The sequence below is a fragment of the Notamacropus eugenii genome, chromosome 2 (genome assembly GCF_028372415.1).
Source record: "Notamacropus eugenii isolate mMacEug1 chromosome 2, mMacEug1.pri_v2, whole genome shotgun sequence".
Classification (NCBI taxonomy): Eukaryota; Metazoa; Chordata; class Mammalia; order Diprotodontia; family Macropodidae; genus Notamacropus; species Notamacropus eugenii.
The window spans coordinates 168,490,575-168,512,699 of record NC_092873.1 but is presented as its reverse complement, the minus strand read 5'-3'; the positions used below and the strand labels follow the sequence as shown (position 1 = coordinate 168,512,699).

Here is a 22,125-nt window from a genome sequence, read left to right as displayed (position 1 = left end):
CCCCCAAATGGGGAGGGAAGCAAGCAGCTGCAAGGATAAAAGAAGAAAAGCTCGAATACTTCGGTGAAAGGTGATTAACAAAGTTACCAGGCACCGAGTTTTGAATATCAGTCTCCTAAAATAAAAGCCACTTCGCTTAAAGGTACAGCGGTTTTCACCGCTTAGGAGCCTGTGACTTGTTTGATGGAATCCAGGCTCTTTCGCCTTTGGTTTCTAAACCTTAGAGACGTGGATGAATGTCAGTGGATATCTGTATCTAGAACACTGTTTTCACATTTGTTTTGCTAGGAGAAAGCCTCGATTCCTAAAAGCAGAAAGACAACCGCTTCGCTGGTCTCTTCTCCCAACCCTGAGCTCTCCTTCCCACACATACAACTAGATCGCGCAGCGCTCAGAACCTGAGGGGAATCCTCTACCAGCAGCAACCTGACTCCGCTCTCCGCCAATTGGTCTGCGCCTCAGACCCCTCCTCTACGGCCTGGGCAGCCTCCTTCCCTGAGATCCGCCCCCTGGCTCTGGGAATCAGCATCTGGGAGGCCGGCTCCTGCTGCCAGTCTCTTAGACTGATGGGTTGTTCTTCGGCCTGGAATCCCCGCCCCTTTCCCCCTAATTGATATTATTGGAGTGTGGAGCGAGCGACCGGTCTGCAGTCGGAGACTTGCAGACAGCAAATACGGTGCGAACGAATTGGAGGGGGGAAGGAAAAATAAAGGAAAATAAGGGAAGAAAAAATCCAACAAAAACCCAATCCGGAGGAACGGGCCTGGGACTGCGAAGAGGAATTGATGCTAAAAGCGAACCCAAATCCACTTCGGAGCAAACGGCATTTAAAACTGATCCCTTTTAAGATAATTAAGATAAACCCTCAAACCTGCTCATGCACCATGGTTTTTCAAACTCGGTACCCTTCCTGGATTATTTTATGCTACATCTGGCTGCTCCGCTTTGCACACACGGGGGAGGCACAGGCTGCGAAAGAAGGTAAGGCGATAGGGAAAGCAAAGTTTGTTCTGACTTAAGCTATCTATTTGACTATATCCTCAGTGCGAAATGATTCAGCTGTAGGATTAGGAGACAAGCTGCATGCAGCAAATACTCCATGCCCCTTTCCAACCGCTTCCCAATCCCCTTCCACCCCTGTAAGCGCTCGGGGCTGGAGGGAGGCAAGCGGGATCGCTCAGAGCGCCCTCCATCCATCCCTGCGCCACGGGCTGAGCCGAAGAGATTGGGAAGGGGTTTTGTGGCTTGCACGATCTGAGAGGCACCCGCGTGCGACCGGGAAGGATCGGAAGGGAGTCTCTCTGAGCAAGCTGTTTCGTTAGCACTCTGGGGAGGGTCGAAGGTATGCTTGCGTGTGCGTGTGTGTGTGTGCGTGTGTGTGTGTGTGCGTGTGTGTGTGCTCGGCAGTGGACGCTGCAACCGGAGTTTGGTCGGGGACTTGGGCGCGCAGCCCCTAGTGTTTTAGCCAAACCGCTGCCGAGTTCCTGGAGTCCGGTCCTTCCCCAGAGCACTGTGGAGATTTCTGTAAAATAATCAAGATCGGGCCCTTAATAAAGTCTTCACTGCCGATTCAGGTTGTTGCCCAGGCCCCTGCTGTTGGCACACAGCAACTGGGATGGAACAATAACACTGAAAAGGTGAAATAGTGCATAGAGAGATGAGGCTGCACACTCAGACGCCAACACTAAACGTACATCTCCATTCACACACATAAGCGTTACAAACTCATCGCTTGGGTAATAAATGTATATTTTCTTCCTCTCCCCTTTTTAAAAGCCTGTGATATCAGGTGGGATGGATGGGTTTCCAGTTGATCTTGCATAGTTTTAAATTGAAGAGTGAACGACGAAAAATCAACAGCCCAGATTCTTCCCCTTACCCCGCCCCCACCTAGTTCTGGAGTTTAAGCAGTCAGTAATCAAACGAGCCTCAGTGACCTGGGCCTAGATGTCTGTTTCTGACAATGCAAAGAGATGGTCTCATTTAGCCAGCCAGCTACGTCTGTGTGTGGTTATATTTTTCCCCTTCTTTGAACCATTGGCAGGAGGTAAAATACCTTTCTGTGCCTGTAGTTGGAGCTGGGGGGAAAAACTGTCAATTAAAATGCTTTGCTTCTGAGCACTATCACATCTCATTCTTTTCCAGGGGGCAATTTCCAAAGTTCACCTTCAAAGGATTTAAAACCATTTATGTTACTGAGATTAGAAAATGCATTTAAAGTGAAACCGGAAACCAGATTTGGGGTGGTGGTGGTATTTATGCATGTGTATGTGAGTGTGAGAAGGGGCAATGTGTATGTGAAGAAAACCTGCTTCTTAGAGACTGCAGAGAAATCAGTAGATAGTAAAACTGACACTGTTTTACTAAATCTATGGAAACTTAAATGATTATTTTCTCTCCATTCTCTCCGAGGATTTCCCAACCTTCTTTCCCATTCCTTCATCTCCATCCATCTGACCCCCCACATCCCAATTTAGTAATCTGCAACCTGTACTAAAGATATATTCATTAAGCAAAAGGGACCCTAACCGGCAGCTAAGCAGTCATGCTTGCAAAAGCGCAAAACTGTTTAAGACCGAAACCACAATTAAAAAGGAAAACGCGTTCTCTTTAAAATGAACATTTAAAGATTGATTCGTTGCATTTCATACTGAAATGTACTGAAATAACGGGATGGAGAGGAAAAGTTTGCACAGAAGGCTAGAAGGTACTCAGGCGCACAGGCACACACACTTCCAGCAGGAGTTTAAGCTATAAATATCTGTATCACTAGGGGGAGAGGTTCCTGTAGCCAGAAATCCTGGTTTTATTCCGCTCCCCTTCATCTCTCCCCCCTACCCCAAGATCTGTGGAGAGGTTTCTTATTTTAAATTCCAATGCTATTTCAGTCCAGAATGCGGAGGGGGTGGGGCTTGGGGGGAGTTTGAGGGGTGGAAAAGGTTAAAGATTCTTGTGTAGGGAGAGCTTTGATCCTAAAGTGTCAAGATTCCCACCGTGCGGGCTATAAATAGGTAATAATAATAAATGATCCAGCCTGAGGCGGTCCCTGAACACCTTCATCCCAAAAGGGCCTGAGTTGGAAAACCTATTACGCAGGTGGACGGTCCTCCCACTCGGTCACCCTGAGGAGTTTAGGGCAAGGGGACAGCGGGGGCTGGGATGAGCACATTTTCGGAGAGAGAGAGAGCGAGAGAGCGAGAGAGAGCGAGAGAGAGCGAGAGAGAGCGAGCGAGAGAGAGAGAGAGAGAGAGAGAGAGAGAGAGAGAGAGAGAGAGAGAGAGAGAGAGAGAGAGAGAGAGAGAGAGACTGAAATTGAAAATTCTGGGTCTGACGCTTGGAGGCGAAATGCAGCTGTTTCTCAGCAAACTCCGTCTGTGCCATTCACTCAATGAAGACATTTCCCCAAAGCTTTCCTCCTTCCTTTCAACCCCCAGCCCCAGCTCAGACTTCGAGTCGCCCCCTACCCTCCCCTTCCCCCTCTGCCACCCTTGAGGGAGGGCGTCCTTTCGTCCCACAAGCGCCTTGCTCAGGCTCTGATGCTCAAGCCAGACCTAAATGCGTCCACTGCCCGTCCCACTAGCCCCTTCCTTCCCGGCGTCCTTTCAGTCCTGGAAACTCTAAGGATGCCGCGGGACAATTGGAGCTTCCCTCTCTCCTGCCTTTCGCGCCTGCTCTTTTCGGACTGTGGCAGACTGTGTGCGCTCCCCAATCTCTACCCGCTCTCTAGGTCTCAAGAGTGTGCTGCCGGGCCCCATGCCGAGCACACCACCCCGCCTTGCCCAAGCTGAACACAGGGTGAGTCCCGGGGCTCCAAGTTCCCGTGCACTCCCCGCCCCCCACTTCCGAACCGACTGGGCGGCAGGTTCTGTGCGTGGCTTGGGGTGAGGCCGCCACTCTGTGTTCTGAGTGGGCCGAGAAGCCGGGAGCAGAGAACTGAGCTGGGGAGTGGAACAGCCGGGGCAGAAGGATTGATCACTTTAGAACTGCTAATTAAGCTCCCCTACGGATTTCTATGTTTAAGCTTAAATGGATTTTTTATTTCGTGATTCCTCTCTCCACTTCCAGTTTTTGAATTGCAACAGTACTCTAGAGTGTAACAAAAAGATATAAAAATGATCGAACGTGCTACCTAGCCGGCTTCCAAGAAGTGAACAAGTTACGTGATTTTGAACTTAAATTATTGTGCTTAGTTAAAATACCCCCCTCCCCCCCACACACAGAGTTTATCTCAGAGGCAAAATAACTAGAAATCTGACATTGCTTTACTGTCTTCGCTTCGAATTGTAATGGATAAAAATTGAGGCCACTGTGAAAAGCCGAGTTTTTAAAATATTGCCAATCCCCAGCTTCCATTTGATTTAAAAAGCGTCTAAATATGTTTTAAATAAACATTCAGTTATGTTTAGAAAGACTAGTAACATTCAAGGTGCATATGCACAAGGTGCTTGCTTTCAAGGTCTCCCTGAAAATCAGAGATTTACTGTATCAAAGATTACTATATCAAAGTAGCTAATTGTATCTTAGAAAGGACAGCTATTAGATATACAAGGGAGGATTGACTTTCTTGAAAGGGTTAAATACAGCCAATTATCTCTGTTTTGCCATTGTAAGTTTCCCTTCCTTTCCAAAACTGACACCTTTCTTTTTTAGCATCAAAGACCGTATTACTATTACTATTAAAATCTGAATAAAGTGCTTTTTTTCAAATCTCACATTTTTACTGAAGTAGATATTAAACTTTATATTCTTTTTAAAAAAAAATTGAAAGTTCATTCATTGCTACTTAAAGTTGGTTTTGTTTCAGAAAGTGGTTTTGTACCCTAAGAATGCATTTTGTTAAAAAAGTAAAAAATCATATTTAAACTCAGACTGTCTAATAATAAATAATAGAGTTCCCCTAAAAGGAAAAAGAGAATTGGTAAATAACAAACTTAAAAGTCTAGGTTTATCTAATATTTCTTATATATCTTTCTGTATTAATATATCTGGCTGTTATTTATCTAATCTGTCTATGAATTTATCATCTATATATCTATCTTTCTATAAATGTTTGAATTAAAATTGCGATTAACATACATTCTAATATTTTTGATAACATAAATTATACTAAAAATTAGCCAACAATCAGTTGTCATAAAGTAGTACAAAATTTTGACTAGATAGATGCTTTTCATGACTAGAGCAAGTGAGGTTAGTATTATGAAATTTCACAAGATCAATTGCTTCAGCAAAACTTAAGCCATTCAAATATGTATGACTAATTTTTCAAAAACAGCAAAGATAATTTTTATTTTTTAACTTAATGTTTTATTAGTTTATCTCAGCTTCTGAGAAGTCTCCATGAAACGATTGTGCCAGAACACAATGACAAAATAATTCAAGAGGATTGAGGGATGTGTTGAAATTATCTTACAGTATTTAAGTGCATCATATGATTTCACAAACTGTTAAGGCCTCCATATTTTATGAGTTTATTGTTAACTATGTAATTTTAAAGCCCATAAAATGTAGAGAATGGAAACCAGTTCACACTACTGCTACTGCTGGTTTTGTTATTTGGGTTTTTGATATGAAAAGATCACTCCAGCCTAACACTGTGTTTCACCACAGGGTGCAGTATGAATGTTTTTTTTTTTTTTCCCCAAAGAAAGTTGTGTCAGCTATCTACAGTGATCATTTGGACATGTATGCTTGTTTTGTGTATGTATGGTACAATATGTATATAAACTTAGGTCATAAATGATTCCGATGTGAAGTTTTCTTGTTCACCTTAACCACACAAATTTTAAAAACCTCATTAAAAATAATATATGTAACATTCAGAAGGGATATTTTCTTTTTCAGTACTTCTGCTGGATTCTAAAGCACAACAAACAGAATTAGAGTGGATTTCCTTTCCTCCCAATGGGGTAAGTGTTCCTTCTTAGAATATGTGTGTGTTGAAAACTTTAAAAAATACATAAAGAATAAAACTCACTTTTTCACCTGAGAAAGTTTTTCACATGCATAAAATTATCTGTTGTACCCCAATCTTCCCTCAGAAATTGTGACTAGTGTAGAAGTTTAACTTGCTGAGTTTTCTTTGGGGAGGGGGGCATGTAAAAAGGGTAAGAGAGAGTGTGGGGGAGGCAGGGCATAGTTAAAGTAATCTCCAGGGTGGGAAAAGAAAAGTTCCCCATAACCATGGACTGTTGAGTTTCTGCTGCAAGAAGAATCATACCTCAGGTTACAGACTACAAAATGCCAATTAATTACAGGGAACATTCCCTACACAAACTCACTTAAACCTCTGTAGTTTCTTTATTCTTCTGCAGTATAATCACTAGGTAGGCTGTGTATAGTTCTTAAAACAGTATGGGATCCACTTTCTTCTTTTTAGAAACATTTTTGACATCACTCAAAATTACCTATAAAAGTAACGTTAGAAAATCTGAACATGCTAAATGTTTAGCACATGATTTTTGATAGAGCGTGTCATTTGGAATTTTCCAAATTGTTATAATGTCACATCTGGTGTTATTAGTTATAAAAATTTTTCTCATTTGTCCCATGGAATAAACATGTGACTACTATATAGTAAATGCCTTCTCCATTAAATATGTCCAGCAAAGTTTTAGAAAAGATCTTAAATGTAAAACAGCCCTACAGAGATGCAGCCCATATTATGTTTCACATATCCAAAAAGATATACTACCTATTTAAAGTTATTTAAATAGCCATGTCTTTGGTTCTTACTTTAATTGTGAAAGAGGGCACATGCTTCATCCCTTGAGGAAGAAGATTCTGAGAGAAGAGAATATACCCCATTGTTTCAAAGTTAATCTTTGGCACAGTAAGAAATCTGGAGCCAGAAGAGCGTGAAGTATGAGTGAGGATATAAAAAGTGTAACAAATCCACAAAAGAGAAGAATGAAAGTCTAAAAGGGTCTTTTAGTTTAAAAGTAACAACATAAAATCAATACTGCATGAACTGGAAGTCTATTTAAGATGTTGGAACATGCATAATGAGACTCTGTTTAAAATATTAACACGTTTGCTTAAATTAAATTGTTTGAGGGATTAGTTAGAAAGAAGATAGTGGTTGTCTACCTTTGCAGTACTAACTTTTTGCACTGATGTCAGAGCATTTTCAAGATAAAAGAACAAAGGCAAAGTAAGATTTTGGTCACTGTGAACTCTGGTCAGTGCTTCCTTGAAACTGAAATGTCCTTCCATAAGTAAAATAACACATATTGTAAGAAGACATTTAAATTAAAAATGGAATACCTTTCTTTCCAATGACAGATGCAACCCATTTTCTACCATCCATCAATTAAAACAAATAGATATAGAGCAAGATTTTTATCTCTGATAGAAGGAAACTGATATATGATTGCAGTACATCATCCATGTAATCCACCCAATGATAAATTATGACTCTCAATGCTACCTTGGGCTCTAATGGCTATCTTATCAACCCAAAGTATCTAAGTTAACATTTAACTCTTTGTTTTGCTTTTGGAATGCCTCTGATTAATATTAGTAAAAGAGAATTTAAGATATTCAATTCAGGTAAAGTGAAATTTTTCAATTAACCAGAGATAAGATACTAGTTTTTCAGTAACCAAGATGCTCCTCAAAATCTTAATAGAATTATTTTGTGAACAGAATTGATAAAATCAACAGATGCATACAACAAAAGTAAAACCATTATCCCCAGGGTCTGAAAAAGTGAGTTTTAAGAACATGAAGTACATTCAACATAGGATGTAATGGTGTACAACTTTATTTCCATGACCTTCATTTATTTACAAAGACCTGTGGATCTATATTCATAATTAAGAATTAAATTCGTAAAGAATGAATTTTCACATTAAAATTAGCCTATAATAGCTTCCCTGATGGGAAAAATTGACCTTTCATAGAGTAAGAGGAAAAAAATGATTCAACTTTAAATAAAGCAAGAAAATGAACCATCAAATTTGTCATAAAATTGATAAGATGAGAAATAGACTTTTTAGGAATGTTAGTCCACCCTGGATTCTGTTACCCCCAGAAAACAATAGTGGTGGGAATCCTTTTCCTTTAAAGACACAGTTTTTATTTACATTTTAAGTAGACTTCTCTTTGTCTTTTCAGTTTCATTTAGTTAATAGACCAAAATCTGCACCTGCAAGTGGCTGACTTTGGGTATGTTTGGCTGTGTGCCTTCCAAACAGATGATGAACAACTATATGAATCAAGGCGGGAAAAGGCACACTTTCAGCTAATTGCAAGTTTAGATTACATTGACGAGTAAGGCTGGAGATGAGAAATGTGAACGTTGCTGCAGCTGAGGACATTTTAAAACTATTTAGGCATGTATAATAAAATCATAGCAAATATAATATATTTCAATTTCATAAAGAGGACTTGAACTTGAATGTATAATCAATTTGGAAGTTCCATTAACTTCAAGGAGTACATATCTTTCTCAGTAGTGTTGGTATTAAGATTGTAAGAAGTGAAATTTTTAAATATTTTCATTAGTGGTGTCTCTTAATATTTACAACACTAGCAAAAGTTTGATAATAATAATGTCCAACATCTAATTTTTCTTAGATCGGTAAAGTAATGTACATGGTCTAGGTTGCTGTCATGTATGAGTGTGAAATTATATCTGAAATCAATCCTGATATTCACCTTGATTAAGATTACCAGGGAAATAAAATTTCAGAGACAAGGTGCCCATCTCATTGGTTGGTAATGATTATTTAAAAACACTGGTTTGGGAGGACAGCATGGTGCCATGGAAATAAGGATGGAAATAGGATGAGAGTTTAAATCCTGGCTTTGTCTCTGTGTTGGGATCAAAATTCTATGAAGTGCAGTTTTTTGGCATTAATGCTTCCTAATATTTATAAAATTCATAAAATTTCCAAAAGTTCGATAGTAATAATGCTCATAACTGATGTGAGCTTGGACAAGTTATTCACTTCTTTGAACTTTAATTCCCTTTTTTTACAAAATGAAGGAGCTGGATTATATGACCTGCAAAATATCCTCCAAGTTTAACACCATCCTGCACTGACAGAAATATAATTAATATTACTCATGGATTAACTATGTTTAATAACTTTTTTATTATCTAGAGTTACTATAGTTGGTGTTGCCTAAACATGTAATAGATATGCAGCACACAGCATTCCATAATCAATAACCTTCAAAAACTGAGAGTTGAAGTGTTTCTGTGTAGTAACACATAAAAATACAGATACATATGTATTTAATATATCACAGATGTAAAAATATATGTATATTATACCTATGTACGTACACGAGTTTAGATCCCTGAATGTGGTAAAAAAAAATGTCTAATTTTTTCCATTTTTTTCCCTTTCTTTTCAAAGCAACTTTCTGAGCATGATTCGGTCTCATTGGTATGCCACATATTTTAGATTATCTTTTGAGGACTATTCGTTTATAAAGGATGAATCACCAAATATTTACTTCCATATCCACTATATTTATGGTCACATGGGCTTTATGTGAAATTTTATGTGTAATGTGGTGATGAAGTCCTTTATGTATTGCAACCTACTAATACTTTATTTCAAAAAGCATAAAATATTATGCTCCAGATGTCCCAAAAAAGACATAAATATACATGTGTGCCAAAATATTCTTAACTTTTCTTTACATTTTTGAGAAGTTGTTTAGGGTAGTTTATTTGGATGTATAATGTATTAAAAGAACCATCAGAAACTTTTTTAAGCATGCATGAATTTAACGATATGTTAGTATGTGTACCAGGTTATTTCAGTAGATCCAAATTGTCTTTTATGAGAGTTTGCAGATTAAAATGGAGAACAAGGGCATGGATGAATGTCTCTATTTTATTTAATTTTTTACATTTTGCCTTGTCAAAATAGAGATATTAATAGAAAACATATAAGGTGTTAATATCTTGTAAAGACAATAATATAAATTATTATTGTGATAGTGTAAGCAAAGGTTAAAACATGAATTGTGATGTTTGTTTTAGGGGACAGGGGAGCTACCACATCCCTTGCAAAAAATCATATATACAATCATGCATTAAAGATATGTAAGCAACTCTACGTAAAAACATGTTCTTTTCTTTTTCAGTACAACTGATTTATTTTTATTAATTTTACAGTGGGAAGAAATTAGTGGGTTGGATGAAAACTACACACCTATACGAACGTACCAGGTATGCCAGGTCATGGAACCTAACCAAAACAACTGGCTCCGGACTAACTGGATTGCAAAAGGCAATGCACAAAGAATTTTTGTAGAACTGAAATTCACCCTGAGGGATTGTAACAGTCTTCCTGGAGTGCTGGGAACATGCAAAGAAACCTTTAATTTGTACTATTATGAAACAGACTACGACACTGGCAGGAATATAAGGGAAAATTTATATGTAAAAATAGACACTATTGCTGCAGATGAAAGTTTTACCCAGGGTGACCTTGGTGAGAGAAAAATGAAACTTAACACAGAGGTGAGAGAGATTGGACCTTTGTCCAGAAAGGGATTCTATCTGGCCTTTCAGGATGTTGGGGCTTGCATTGCTTTGGTTTCTGTCAAGGTGTACTACAAGAAATGCTGGTCCATTATTGAGAACTTAGCTATCTTTCCAGATACAGTGACTGGTTCAGAGTTTTCCTCCCTAGTGGAGGTCCGAGGGACATGTGTCAGCAATGCAGAAGAGGAGGCAGAAAACTCTCCTAGGATGCACTGCAGTGCAGAAGGAGAATGGTTAGTGCCTATTGGAAAGTGTATCTGCAAAGCCGGTTACCAGCAAAAAGGGGACACTTGTGAACGTAAGTAGATGGGTCCTTTTTCTTTCTTTGCAGTTTTCAACTCTTTGTATCAAACAAAGTTAAGTTATCCTAAGGGTATGAGCATGTCGATGCCCCTTTATTTTAAGGAGTCTGATTCTGTAGACTTTTCTCTTAAGCAAAATTACCGTTGCATTGTATTGTACATGGTGGTCTACACACAAAGGGCATGCAATAAGTATTGCTGACATAGATATTAAGTGTCCAAGTGGAATTTGCCTGATGTTCAACATAAAAGTTGAATGACTTAGTTTAAAATAAAAGAATTTAGAACAATTTTCAAACAGTAAGAGCAAAACCAAATTGGGAAGAAAGTTTTTGCACTTTGCAGTAAGGGATGAGTAAGGGTATTGAATGCAGGGCTATCAGATGCAGCCTTGAGTGACATAGTTGGCAGCTTTTAATTATGTCTATCTTAAAGTCTTAAATTTCATCATCATAGCTCGTATAACATATGCTAGTTATAGTCTTCAAAGCTTTTATTGAATGGCTCAAATTCTATTCCTGTTTTGATTAGATAATAAGATTACAAGTTCTCTATTAATTAGTAATGTGAACATATGACAAAAGTCCAAGGATATGTGGTAATAGTGAACTTTTAGCAATTTTGTTATGAGATCTGAAATATTTCATTTTTTTACATCCTAACTACTATATAAAATCTTCACCATTTCCTTTACACCTATGCCTCTTTTCAAGAGAGATGATGCAAAATATAATTTATATATAATCTATAAATATAATTTTATAAGCATTTTCTATATAAAACAATTTCAACTGAATCTTTAAAATGGAGAGTTGAGTTTATGTAGTATCCACTGAAATAATATAATAGCATTTTTAATCATTTTATTTAAAATTATAAATTACAAAATAGAATGACCTTTTGAGTAATAATTAGCAGTTTTTATGATACTTGAAGTATTAGCTGGATATTTACTGGTCAGTGCCTCAGTTTCCTATTCCATTCAGCATAAAGTCTCCCCACCACTCATGCTTGTTATTTAATTGATTATAGCTAACAATAGCTGAAACAGAAAATACGAGGAAATACTTTCATTCTATTTTGGTGTTTCCTCACATTCTTAGGACTTTCTAATGTTTCTCCAAGTGTGTATGCCTGGCCTTCCCCAAGCTACTTTTCCCCGGTCATTGAGATTCTTCCAAAGCAAAAAAAACACATACACACAGGCATACATATATGAATAAATACATACATATAATTACATGTGTATATATATGTATAATGCATGGAGCTAGCAAAAATATCTAGCAGATATGTTGAATATTTCAGAAGGATTGTATCTTAGCCTATTAACAGTTTTATATGTGACCCATCCTTTCCAGCTTCGAAGGTTTTTACTTTGTTTGTACTTCAGGTGGAAATACACTTGGGAATGAAAGGACCCATTGATTTCCTTGCAGGTTTAGAAGTTTCCTAGAAGGTCCTGTCAAGGGTCAAATCTGTTTACCTACTTTTCTCTCCTCTTTACTTTACTAAGGCTTTAGATTTGGTAGAAAACTTTCACAGATCTCACATATATAAAGAAACTAAAAACTGATCAGGATTTATTGGTTAAGAACAGTGCTTTCCTACATCATACATATAGGGAAAAATCTTAGTAATTTTACCAGTTAAACAAGCTGAAATATTCTTTAATCATTTATGCATGCTTTTCAACCTAGTATCTTGCAGTTCAGTGAGTTTCCAAAAGTAGCTATCAGTCTTTGCAGAAGAGGAAGGTTTTGAAGTGTACTTGAAGGAGTATAGGACAGTCACTTAAAGCAAAGTGCAGAACTTGTTTCCTATGTAGAGGAGGAAAAAAAGCAAGAGATAAATGTGCATTAACAAACACAAAATGTAAATATTTCCCAAATAAGTCTTATTCTCTAGCTTAAGGAAGTATGAAATTTGGGGATATTGCACAACTGAAGGTTAGTGCTTTTGAAGAATTTGTGCTAATGATTTGTGGAGTAGAAATGAAAGTGAGGAAAGACTTCTTGAATTATCAAGAAATAACTTGGATGAGGAGGAATATTCCAATAGCATTTTGTCTGATGGAAAATTTCATCATGTTAAATATGTCAATATAAAAATCACTCATATTTAATCATCTTCAAGTTCAGAATATTGAAGTCTGTTAATAGTCTGTTAAAATCACTGTCAACACAGAATGGACTCAGGAGCTTTAAGGAAAATAGTAACGATAAATAAAGTTATTTCTATATTATCATCTAAGTTCTATGTCAGGATAAATGAATTAGGTATTAATGATTATGTTCATTAAATAAAGCAAAAACCATGGAAACATACCACGAACAAAGGAGACAAGATATTTGATTAAAGAGGAATTTTTAAAAATATCACTTAGAAAGGACAATTAAAATAAGTAGCTTTCTTAATTTTTAACCTAGGTGCAGTTGACAAAGAAATTAAATGATAACGTACTTGAGTATGGCCCTGTGTTCATTTGCAAAAAACACTTTCCTCTTTGGCCCAATTCCAGAGTCATTGCTAAGAAAATACTCTGCTCTGGAAGAAATCCAGAGCCTTCTTTATAGTATTTCTCCTGTTTTCTTTCAATGATCCTGTTAAGAGTTTGAAAACAAACTCTAGTCTGATACTGAGAGAAACTAATGGGTTTGAGGAAGAATGGGAATGAGCCCCCTGCCAAATGAAGGCTGTTAGCAGCTTCAAGTCAGATTGAGTGAGGCACTCAGCTTTTGATTGCTGTCCATGCAGATTGTGATATTTACTGGTCTTCTCTGTTTTTTGAGGATGTTATGAATATGACAGCTATGAAGTAAGAGAGGCAGTTCAACTGTTGTCTTTCTTGTGGGGGTGACCTATTTGGAAGAAAAAGTCCTTCGTTTATACATTAAGATGAGGTGTTGCATCTTCGTCTATACGGAGCACCCTGATAACTCACAGAAGCATCAAAGTACATTAGCATGGCCAAAGGCAAATCAGCTATGGGTTAGACTGACCCATTTTGTATTAGAAGAGTCATTTCTGTGTTTCTTCAGTCCACTCATTTTATGGACCCAATTCCTTTATCCTTTTTTTTATGGTCCTAATTACTATCATTTAGGAGGAGACAGTGATATAAGGGGAAGAACGCTGGATTTGGAATCAGAAGAGGTTTCAATTCTAACGCTGCAACTTGGCATTTGTATTATTTTGGGTAAATCACTTCACCTTTCTGGGCTTCTGCTTCCGTATCTTTCAAACGGAGAGTGAACTTCTAAAGATACACTCTTAGTTTTGTATTCTTAGTTCCTACCTGGGTGCTTGTGTCAAAAGTTACAATTTAATTTGACCAGGAATTATTAGGATCATCAATCATATGTTAAGGCATAGTGCAACCCTATGCCCCTCATTTTCCCCATGAGGAAATTGAAACCTAATCAAATGACTTACCCAGGGTAATATATGTTCTAAATGGCAAAGTTGATTTGAACTCAGGTCCTCCAATAAATCCAACCTCCAAATCCAGCATTCCTTTTTACTGTACCATACTGTCCAATGTGATTAGTAGTGTCATACCCCAATGTAACCCTTTCTCTTGAATGAGTATTATTCTGTCCCAGTGGGTAGGTTATTTCTCTACTGATACAAATGATAATGGAAAGTAAATACAAATGCAGACTCTCATACTTTTGATACTGTTTTATAATAAGAAAACTATTTATTAAAGTATTATAACTCTGTAAAAGTTAAGCCTAACTTGAATAGTATTTTTATTTTAGTTTCAGAAGAACCAAGGTAGTGTAACCTAAAAAATAGTTTCACAATGTGATGCTCCAAGTAACATAATTAAATTTCCTTGTATGTGTATCTGAAATTAGAGATGTTCTATTTTGGCATACTGTTTCTGCTTTGTTGATCATGGTTACCCTTAGAGAAGCAGACAGGGGTAGGGACTGAGCCTGGACCTGTGATATCACTGATATAGAGAACTCCCAGGCAAAGTAACTTGCTTTATTAATTCAGGTCATCAATTCAGGTCAGCACTTTCTCTGAAACTGAAAGTCTAAGAGAGTTGTCTAGAGCACTGGGAATTTTAGTGAATTATAAGGATTATACCTTGCCTTGCTGTTGTTCAGCCATGTCCAATTCTTTGTGACCCCATTTGGGGTTTTCCTGAAGGAGATATTAGAGTGGTTTGTGATTTCCTTCTCCAATTCATTTTGCAGATGAGGAAACTGAAGGAATTGGGGTTAACTGACTTGGCCAGGATCACACAACTAGCTAAGTGTCAAAAATCAGATGTGAAGTCAGGTCTTCCTTGACTGCAGGCCTGACTGTCTACCCACTGCACTACCTAGTTGCCCTATAGTGAGGTAATTAATAAAAAGCTCTTGTGCACCATTAATATTCATATATTGTCAGGAGATTTTGATCTACTTCATAGCATGTTGGGTCCAAGCACAGGAAGGATTTTTAAAAAAACATCTGGTCAAGAGTTTCACAGGCTTGAAGGAGTTGCCATCTGTAGTGTTTGCAGAGGTGGAGAATCTGCGTTAGTGAGACTACAGATCTCATTAATGGAAATCCTGGATGCAGAGCTCTCTGTTAGGCCAGGGATATAAGGAAATAAAAACAAACAAACAAATGTTAAGATAAACTTCCTGCCCATAAAATTCTTCCAGACTAGTAGATAATATTAATACTTTACATATTAAAAGCTTTTCCAAAACGCCTTCCTCACAGCTGCTCTGTGAGGTAAGTAGTACGAGTAGGATTATTTTTGTTTTTGCATATTGGAATAGGTAACTTGCATACGTAATTTTTCAAGTTTATACGTTCATTTACGTATTTATCATATTTGACCTGTAGTACAAGCCTGAGATGTATTGCAGACAACCTTAGCCCCATTTTACAAGTGGGGAATCTGAGGCACAAAAGGTATAAGTGATTTAACTATGGTCACATAACACACTGAACCAGTAATTGGAAAGAAAGTTACTTCTAACTCCATTTCTAGTCCTCCCCCTCTTTTCTATAAATTATACTACACAGCGTCAATAAAATTTGGAATCGACACACATTCTGATTTCCTGACTTCATGCCTGCTACTATGTTGCATTGTCAGGTGATGAAAGTAAATTCATCTGAATAAAAATAGAGCAACTGTAGAGACTAATGTTCACAATTACTTGTTTCTGCTCTCATGGATCCTAATTAAAGAGGAATTGTTTTCATATACCTCAATTTCACTTTTCTGAAAAATTGAAAATTTGTCTTTTTTTATTTCTCACGTAAGGAAGTCTAAAAATTCAAAATGTTTCCTTATAAGAGGACCTCCCACTTTAATACTCCAGTTTGAATATCAATAAACACATGGAATATTCTGCAATACTGCACTATTTTTCTCTCTATATAGTTATTTATGTGCTTTATAAACCGTTAGAAATCTTCTTTTTGGTCCCAAGCAAATATGATTTTAATCTATAGTTTCTGAGGTGCTCAGAATCTGATTTTTATTTCATGTATGATATGACATTTTGTCATATGATATAGTGTCTCACACATATAATCAGAAACAAATTTACTCAATTTAGCATTTTGAGCTAGTTTAGATATTGTTCCAGTGACTATACTGTGCACATCATTTTTTCTTATATCCTTAAACACATTACTCCTTTATTTGATGGTTCAGAATATTCAAGAATCATCATCGTACATTTCACATATGCACAGATGACTTACATATTTTCTCCATAATACACAAGAGTTGTACCTCTGAAAAATATTATTTTTGCACCTCAAAACCTACATATAGCCCTTATGTGTCTGGACATTCTTTTCCAATTTAAGAAATTCCATTTCACCTCTCCCTCTCTCCCCGCCTCCATTAGACTGGGTTATACAAACTAATTATGCTCTTTATAGCTCATGGAAGTAAATCAGATACTTTTGGAAGACATATTAACTCTTTCAGGTCACTAGGGTATTAGTTAATAAATTGATCTGGCAAAGTATTCTTACAGAACCATGAGAATCTATTTCATATAAATTAGTTTTGATTGCATGATCTAGTATAAAAAAAGTTGGCATGGAATGTGCTTGGATTCAAAAAAAAATCTGTTCTTTACTGACTTCTTATTTGTTTCAGAAGGTTATTTCAAAATATCATGAGCTACCAGGAAGTAGATAACAATGAAAACATATATGAAATCATATGGTAAATAATACAGGTATACTCTAATGCACAGACACTCATTTGATTTGCTGCTGCATAAATGCAATTTCAGAAATGGAAAGATAATTCTAATTTTTAAATATATATCCTTCTCTTGTAAAAAAAATTTAATATGTTAAATTTTTTGCTGCATGGCCTACTTAACAGGGCCATAGTTTTTCCATATATTCAGCCACTGATGCACGTAGCATATTTCTTGTTATCTTTTGTCAAGTATAGCATATGAATTGGATTGGCACACATAAGAAAACTGCAAACAAGGAACACCAAAAGCAATAAAGGACACTGCACTGCCTTTTCAAAGCACATCTTAACTTGAAAATGACCTAACTGCCTTCAAATTTGTAGCATAATAGGATGGGAAATGAAATGTGTTTTTCAATTTTCCTGTGCATGAGCCTTTTAAAATTTATGAACAATTTTGTAAATAATAGGGGAAAATGCCACTTTTTTTCTCCTTCCAATCAATGTGAAACCTTGCCACATTTTAAATTTTCTTAAAGTTATTTTTCCTACTTTGGGCTCTTATCTACATAATCAAATTAATCTTAAAGCTTAGGCTAGTGCTGCTAGAATTCTCTGGAGCCCCTGTCTACACTACACTATATTATAATAGTGCCCAATAAACAGGACACAGTGGTTCTGGTCATAAGAGCCATAAGACTTATACCTCAACTATTTAGGGTAGATGGTGGGTTATAGGCTAATGGATTGTTCTTATGATGTATATTATGGTAAAGGGGGAGGAGGACCAGGAATCTGGTTTTCATTTAGAAAGATTGTGACCTCTTGGAAGAAAGAAGAGTATAGTATCACATTGATTTATTGAAACAAAAACCTCAAATCTGGAAGGAGTGACCTAGTGCCAGCTTCTCTGGATTAATTCAACAAATATTTATTTGATCTTTACTTTTATTTTAGTATTGTATTAAACCCTGGTAAGAAAACAAGGTAATACAATAATGGGTCCTTGCTCTTAAGAAATTTATATCATAATTAAAGACATAAGACATACAAATGTATATACATACAAATGTTTATGATGGTAAAGCTAAATACTTTTACTTTTTTAAGACAGAGGTTGGTTTGCAGTATTATATGTGTCAAACATTCATTTATTCAAGTAATATTCATCATATAACTGCTGTGCATCATGGTTCCATTCTAAGTATTGTGGGGTGTACAGAGATGTATAATATACTGTTAGCTCTGCCATCTGGGATTTTGCATTCTAGTAGGAGACTTAAGATATGTACAGAAGTAATTACATTATATGGCATTATGATAAATGCCAAGAGACAGCATGGAGTAATGGATTCAGAACCAGACTTCAAACCAAGAAGACCTGTGTTCAAGTCTCAACTCTGAGACTTACCACTTGTGTGGTCTGGGCAAGTCCCTTGACCTCTCATTTATTTGGACAACTTTAAGATTCCACATTGCAACAACGACAAAAAAATGTTTACTTGCAGTGATAGAGGGTGTTTCCTTCCCTGAATATTCCTTTTGCTAATGTAATTACAGGTTCACTTTCTGACTCCATCAATGCTATAAAATACTTCATACAGAATACTTTAAGAGTTAAGAGGAGGAAGAAATCTTGCCTAATCCAATGGAAAGAGTCCTGCCTGGATTCAGAATAGTTAATTGAGTTCAAATCCTGCACTGCCACTTATAATCTGATTCTATTTATTATCAGTTTCCTAATATATAAAATGAAAGAATTGGGCTAGTAGCCTCTAAGATCCCTTACAGCTCTAAGTCCATGATTCTATGAGGAGGGAAATTTTCAGGGTAGACAGGGTACCTGCAAGAATTACGAGTGGACGTAAGGAGGTTCAAGTGTACAGGAGGTTCAAAACAGGACAGCCCAAAGCAAGGAGGCTGGGAAGGGTTAAGGATGCTGAGTGCCAAATAAGTAGTATAAACAGTGGGTTCCGTATCAGTCTAGAGGAGGGAAAGATAATCATTTAAGGGCAAAGTAGTCCAGAAAAGCTTCACAGAAGATTTAGAATTTGAACCATTCCTTAAAAGATGGGCACAATCCATACAGGTACTTGGAGAAGAAAGAAATAATTACTAGCAAAGGGAAAATTGCATCCATTGAAACAGTGATTATATAGCATGTAGGAGAGTTCTCTGACAAGCTGAAGTGAGACTTTACCTAGGGAAATAGTGGGACATCAAATTAGAGAGAAAAAAAATTGAAATCAGGTTCTGAAGGGATTTGAATGAATCAAAGGAGTTTGGATTCAGCCTTCTACAAAATAGGGAACTCTTCCAGGTTTTGGAGCAGGATGATCATGTGATCAAAGTGATGTTTTAAGAAGGTGAGTTTGATTTGTGCTGGATGGAGTGGAAGGGAGAGGAAGTTAAAAGGAAATTATGGCAAATAAGATCAAGGTGATAATGACCTAGTTTATTACAATGGAAATGGGAAAAGAAAAGAAGCAGATAGAAATGAAACTACATTCACCTTCCTGTTTCATTGATAAGGTATAGATTTTCAAATTATTAAAAATGAAACTATTTACAAATTTCCCCTATCTCTCTCTGCCCCATTCCTCTTCCTCTTTTCCTCCCCTAATCTTCTTCCCCTTTCGCTTTATCTTCCTTCAGTAAATTAGAGCAACAGTATTTGTTATCTGAAAAAATTCTCGACAGTATTCCTTTTGTGGATTTGATACAAAATTCAGTCAAAACTTTACACCAATTTTTTTAAGAATACATCTTTTAAAGTAAGATATCGTTTCTTAAAATATTTCATTTTTCTCTTCATTCTTTTCTGTGATTTTCACTTAAATGCCTTCTTTGATACTGTATCATATTCCTGAAACAAACTTATTGTTCCTATCTGCAAAATTTTTTTGTTATTTAAACTCTATTCTTACACTCCTTCTTCTCACATACCATATAGATTGAATGAAAATTCATGATTAGTTGTCATCAAAAACTTAATATAGTCTCATGATTCCTTATTATTTCAAGGGGGGGAAAAAGAAGCTTGTCTGGCATTTAAAACCCCTTATATTATGGCTCTAGCCTGCCTTTTCAAGGCTTACGTTTTGTTCCACTTCATGCACTCTGTGGGATAGCCAGACTGTACCTCCTTGCTGTTCCTTAAACATGATACTTTCCCATCTCCCACCTCTGTGCGTTTATATAGGTTGTCCCCCTTGCCTGGAATGCATTCCCTCCTCACCTCTGCCCCTTAGAAACTTTAGGGCACTTCAAAGCTTCGATCAAATGCCAGTTCTTACACAATGCCTTTTCTTTGTCTGCAGCTGCTAGTGCCTCCCCCTCAAAGTTACTTTGCCTGTGCTTATGAATATACATGTTGTAACTCTTTGAGGGCAGCAACTGTTCCATTCTCATCTCTGCATCTTAAGAGTGCAGCACAGTGCCTGGCATGTAGCAGGTGCTTAATAAAAGCTTGACTGATCATGTCAGCTTAAAAAAAATAAGCTCAATGTAGTAGGAAGAAGACAGTGTGGTACTGTGAAAAGTCTGCTTTACTACAAGTCAGAAGATCTCTAAAAGGAGGGAGGGCTAAAGGAGATTTTTTTTCTTCTGTTGCTAACATTCTCTTATATACCTTCATAATAGCATGAGAAAATTCTCTCTCTCCCTCTCTCTCTCCCTCTCTCTCTCCCTCTTTCTCTCCCTCTTTTCCTCTCCCTCTCTCTCTCTCTCCCTCTCTCCTTCCTTCCTCCTTCACTTCCCCTCTGTCTTTACCCTTCTTCCTCTCCCCCTCATTTCCTCTCCCCCACCTCTCCCTCTCCCTCTATCCATCTCCAATGGGTCTTTGACTACCATATACATTTTCCAGTTCTTTTCCTACTCATTCCTGCCCCTTCAGACTTCCTACTGCTCCTTTTGTCTTTCTAGGTAAGAGAATATGAATATCTATCCATAGTAACCACAGTGAAAATTTTCTCTCAAGCAAAGGTTCCAATGAATATGAAAAAGGGTGGGGGTGTCTAAAATTGTGGTGTCAGAATTTCTTTATAGTTCTTAGGCATGCTCCCTGTTTCTCCTGAGTGACCTTATAAGGTGACCAGGTAAGAACCAGAAGTAGGTACAGTATGCAGGCAGGTGGAAGAGTTCCAGCAAAGGAAAGGGTCTTAATAAATGTGTATACATACTTACATACATATTGATGATAGAAAATTCTACTTTTGGAGGTTCCTTTTTGTGATATCTAGCTGCATATAAAAAGGGAAGGATAAAAGCCTCAAGAAATATAAGAACTTTTGGAGGAGGGGATGGAGTGTACAAATTTCAAACACTGCATAGAACATAGAGATACCTTGTCCTTGATTGCATAGTAGGATGAGAACCTTGCTGTAGATGAGCATTTCTGGATCCGGAGAAGCTGTGACTTGTCTAAGATGATACAGCTTATAACTGGTGCAAGTAGGAATATTTTATTGCAAATCTACTAAACTGTATGCCCTGTTGTGACAGTCTCTCAATAGTTACATTACTTCTATAGGTGTTGAACATAAGGTAGAGGTCACTTGGTTCTCATGTGAGATTACCAGAGATAGAAAGGGAAGGATTCAGGTCAGTGGAGTCAAGCATAAATAAGTAAGGATTTACTGGGTTCCTACCGTGTGCTAAGCATGCTGAAATATATGTGCTAAAGGCAAGATATGACATCAGATAAAGTTCTTACAGATGAAAGTTTATTTTTTTCTTCTTTCAATGACATTTTAAAAGAATTTTTTAAATTTAGTTGCTTCATGTCTTGTGGAAATATTTGTTTTTCTCAGTATTTGCATAGGAATTAATCTAAACTTTCAGTAAATCAGACACTTCTGTTTGTATTTAGGAAATCTGGGACTTAGAAAGGAAAGGAAAAATATATGTAACATTTCTTTTATTTCATATATTTTCAAATTTATGTCGGATTAAACTCTGCCATTGCTTGTGGTCATAGCACACTAGTCGAGGTTTATAGAAATTATGTTAACATAGATTGAGGTGTATTTGGGCTCTGTAACATCCCATGCCTTCCTACATTGAAGCTCTTTCTTTGTTGATATGGATAGCATCATTCCAACACAGAATTGTGGTCAGATTAATCAGCT

At 37.0% G+C, this 22,125-nt stretch overlaps 1 protein-coding gene across 7 annotated transcripts in view; it reads left to right on the top strand.

Moving 5' to 3' along the window:
- The first annotated feature begins 522 nt into the window (after positions 1–522).
- The window catches only part of EPHA7 (EPH receptor A7), a 215,387-nt gene continuing 193,784 nt past the window's right edge, over positions 523–22,125 (top strand). For all 7 annotated transcript variants that reach the window (XM_072642846.1, XM_072642845.1, XM_072642844.1 and 4 more), the window contains exons 1-3: positions 523–981; positions 5,845–5,909; positions 10,139–10,808. In XM_072642846.1, the coding sequence (XP_072498947.1) occupies positions 786–981; positions 5,845–5,909; positions 10,139–10,808 (931 nt within the window). In that variant the 5' untranslated portion in view covers positions 523–785. The remainder of the gene's footprint in view (positions 982–5,844; positions 5,910–10,138; positions 10,809–22,125) is intronic.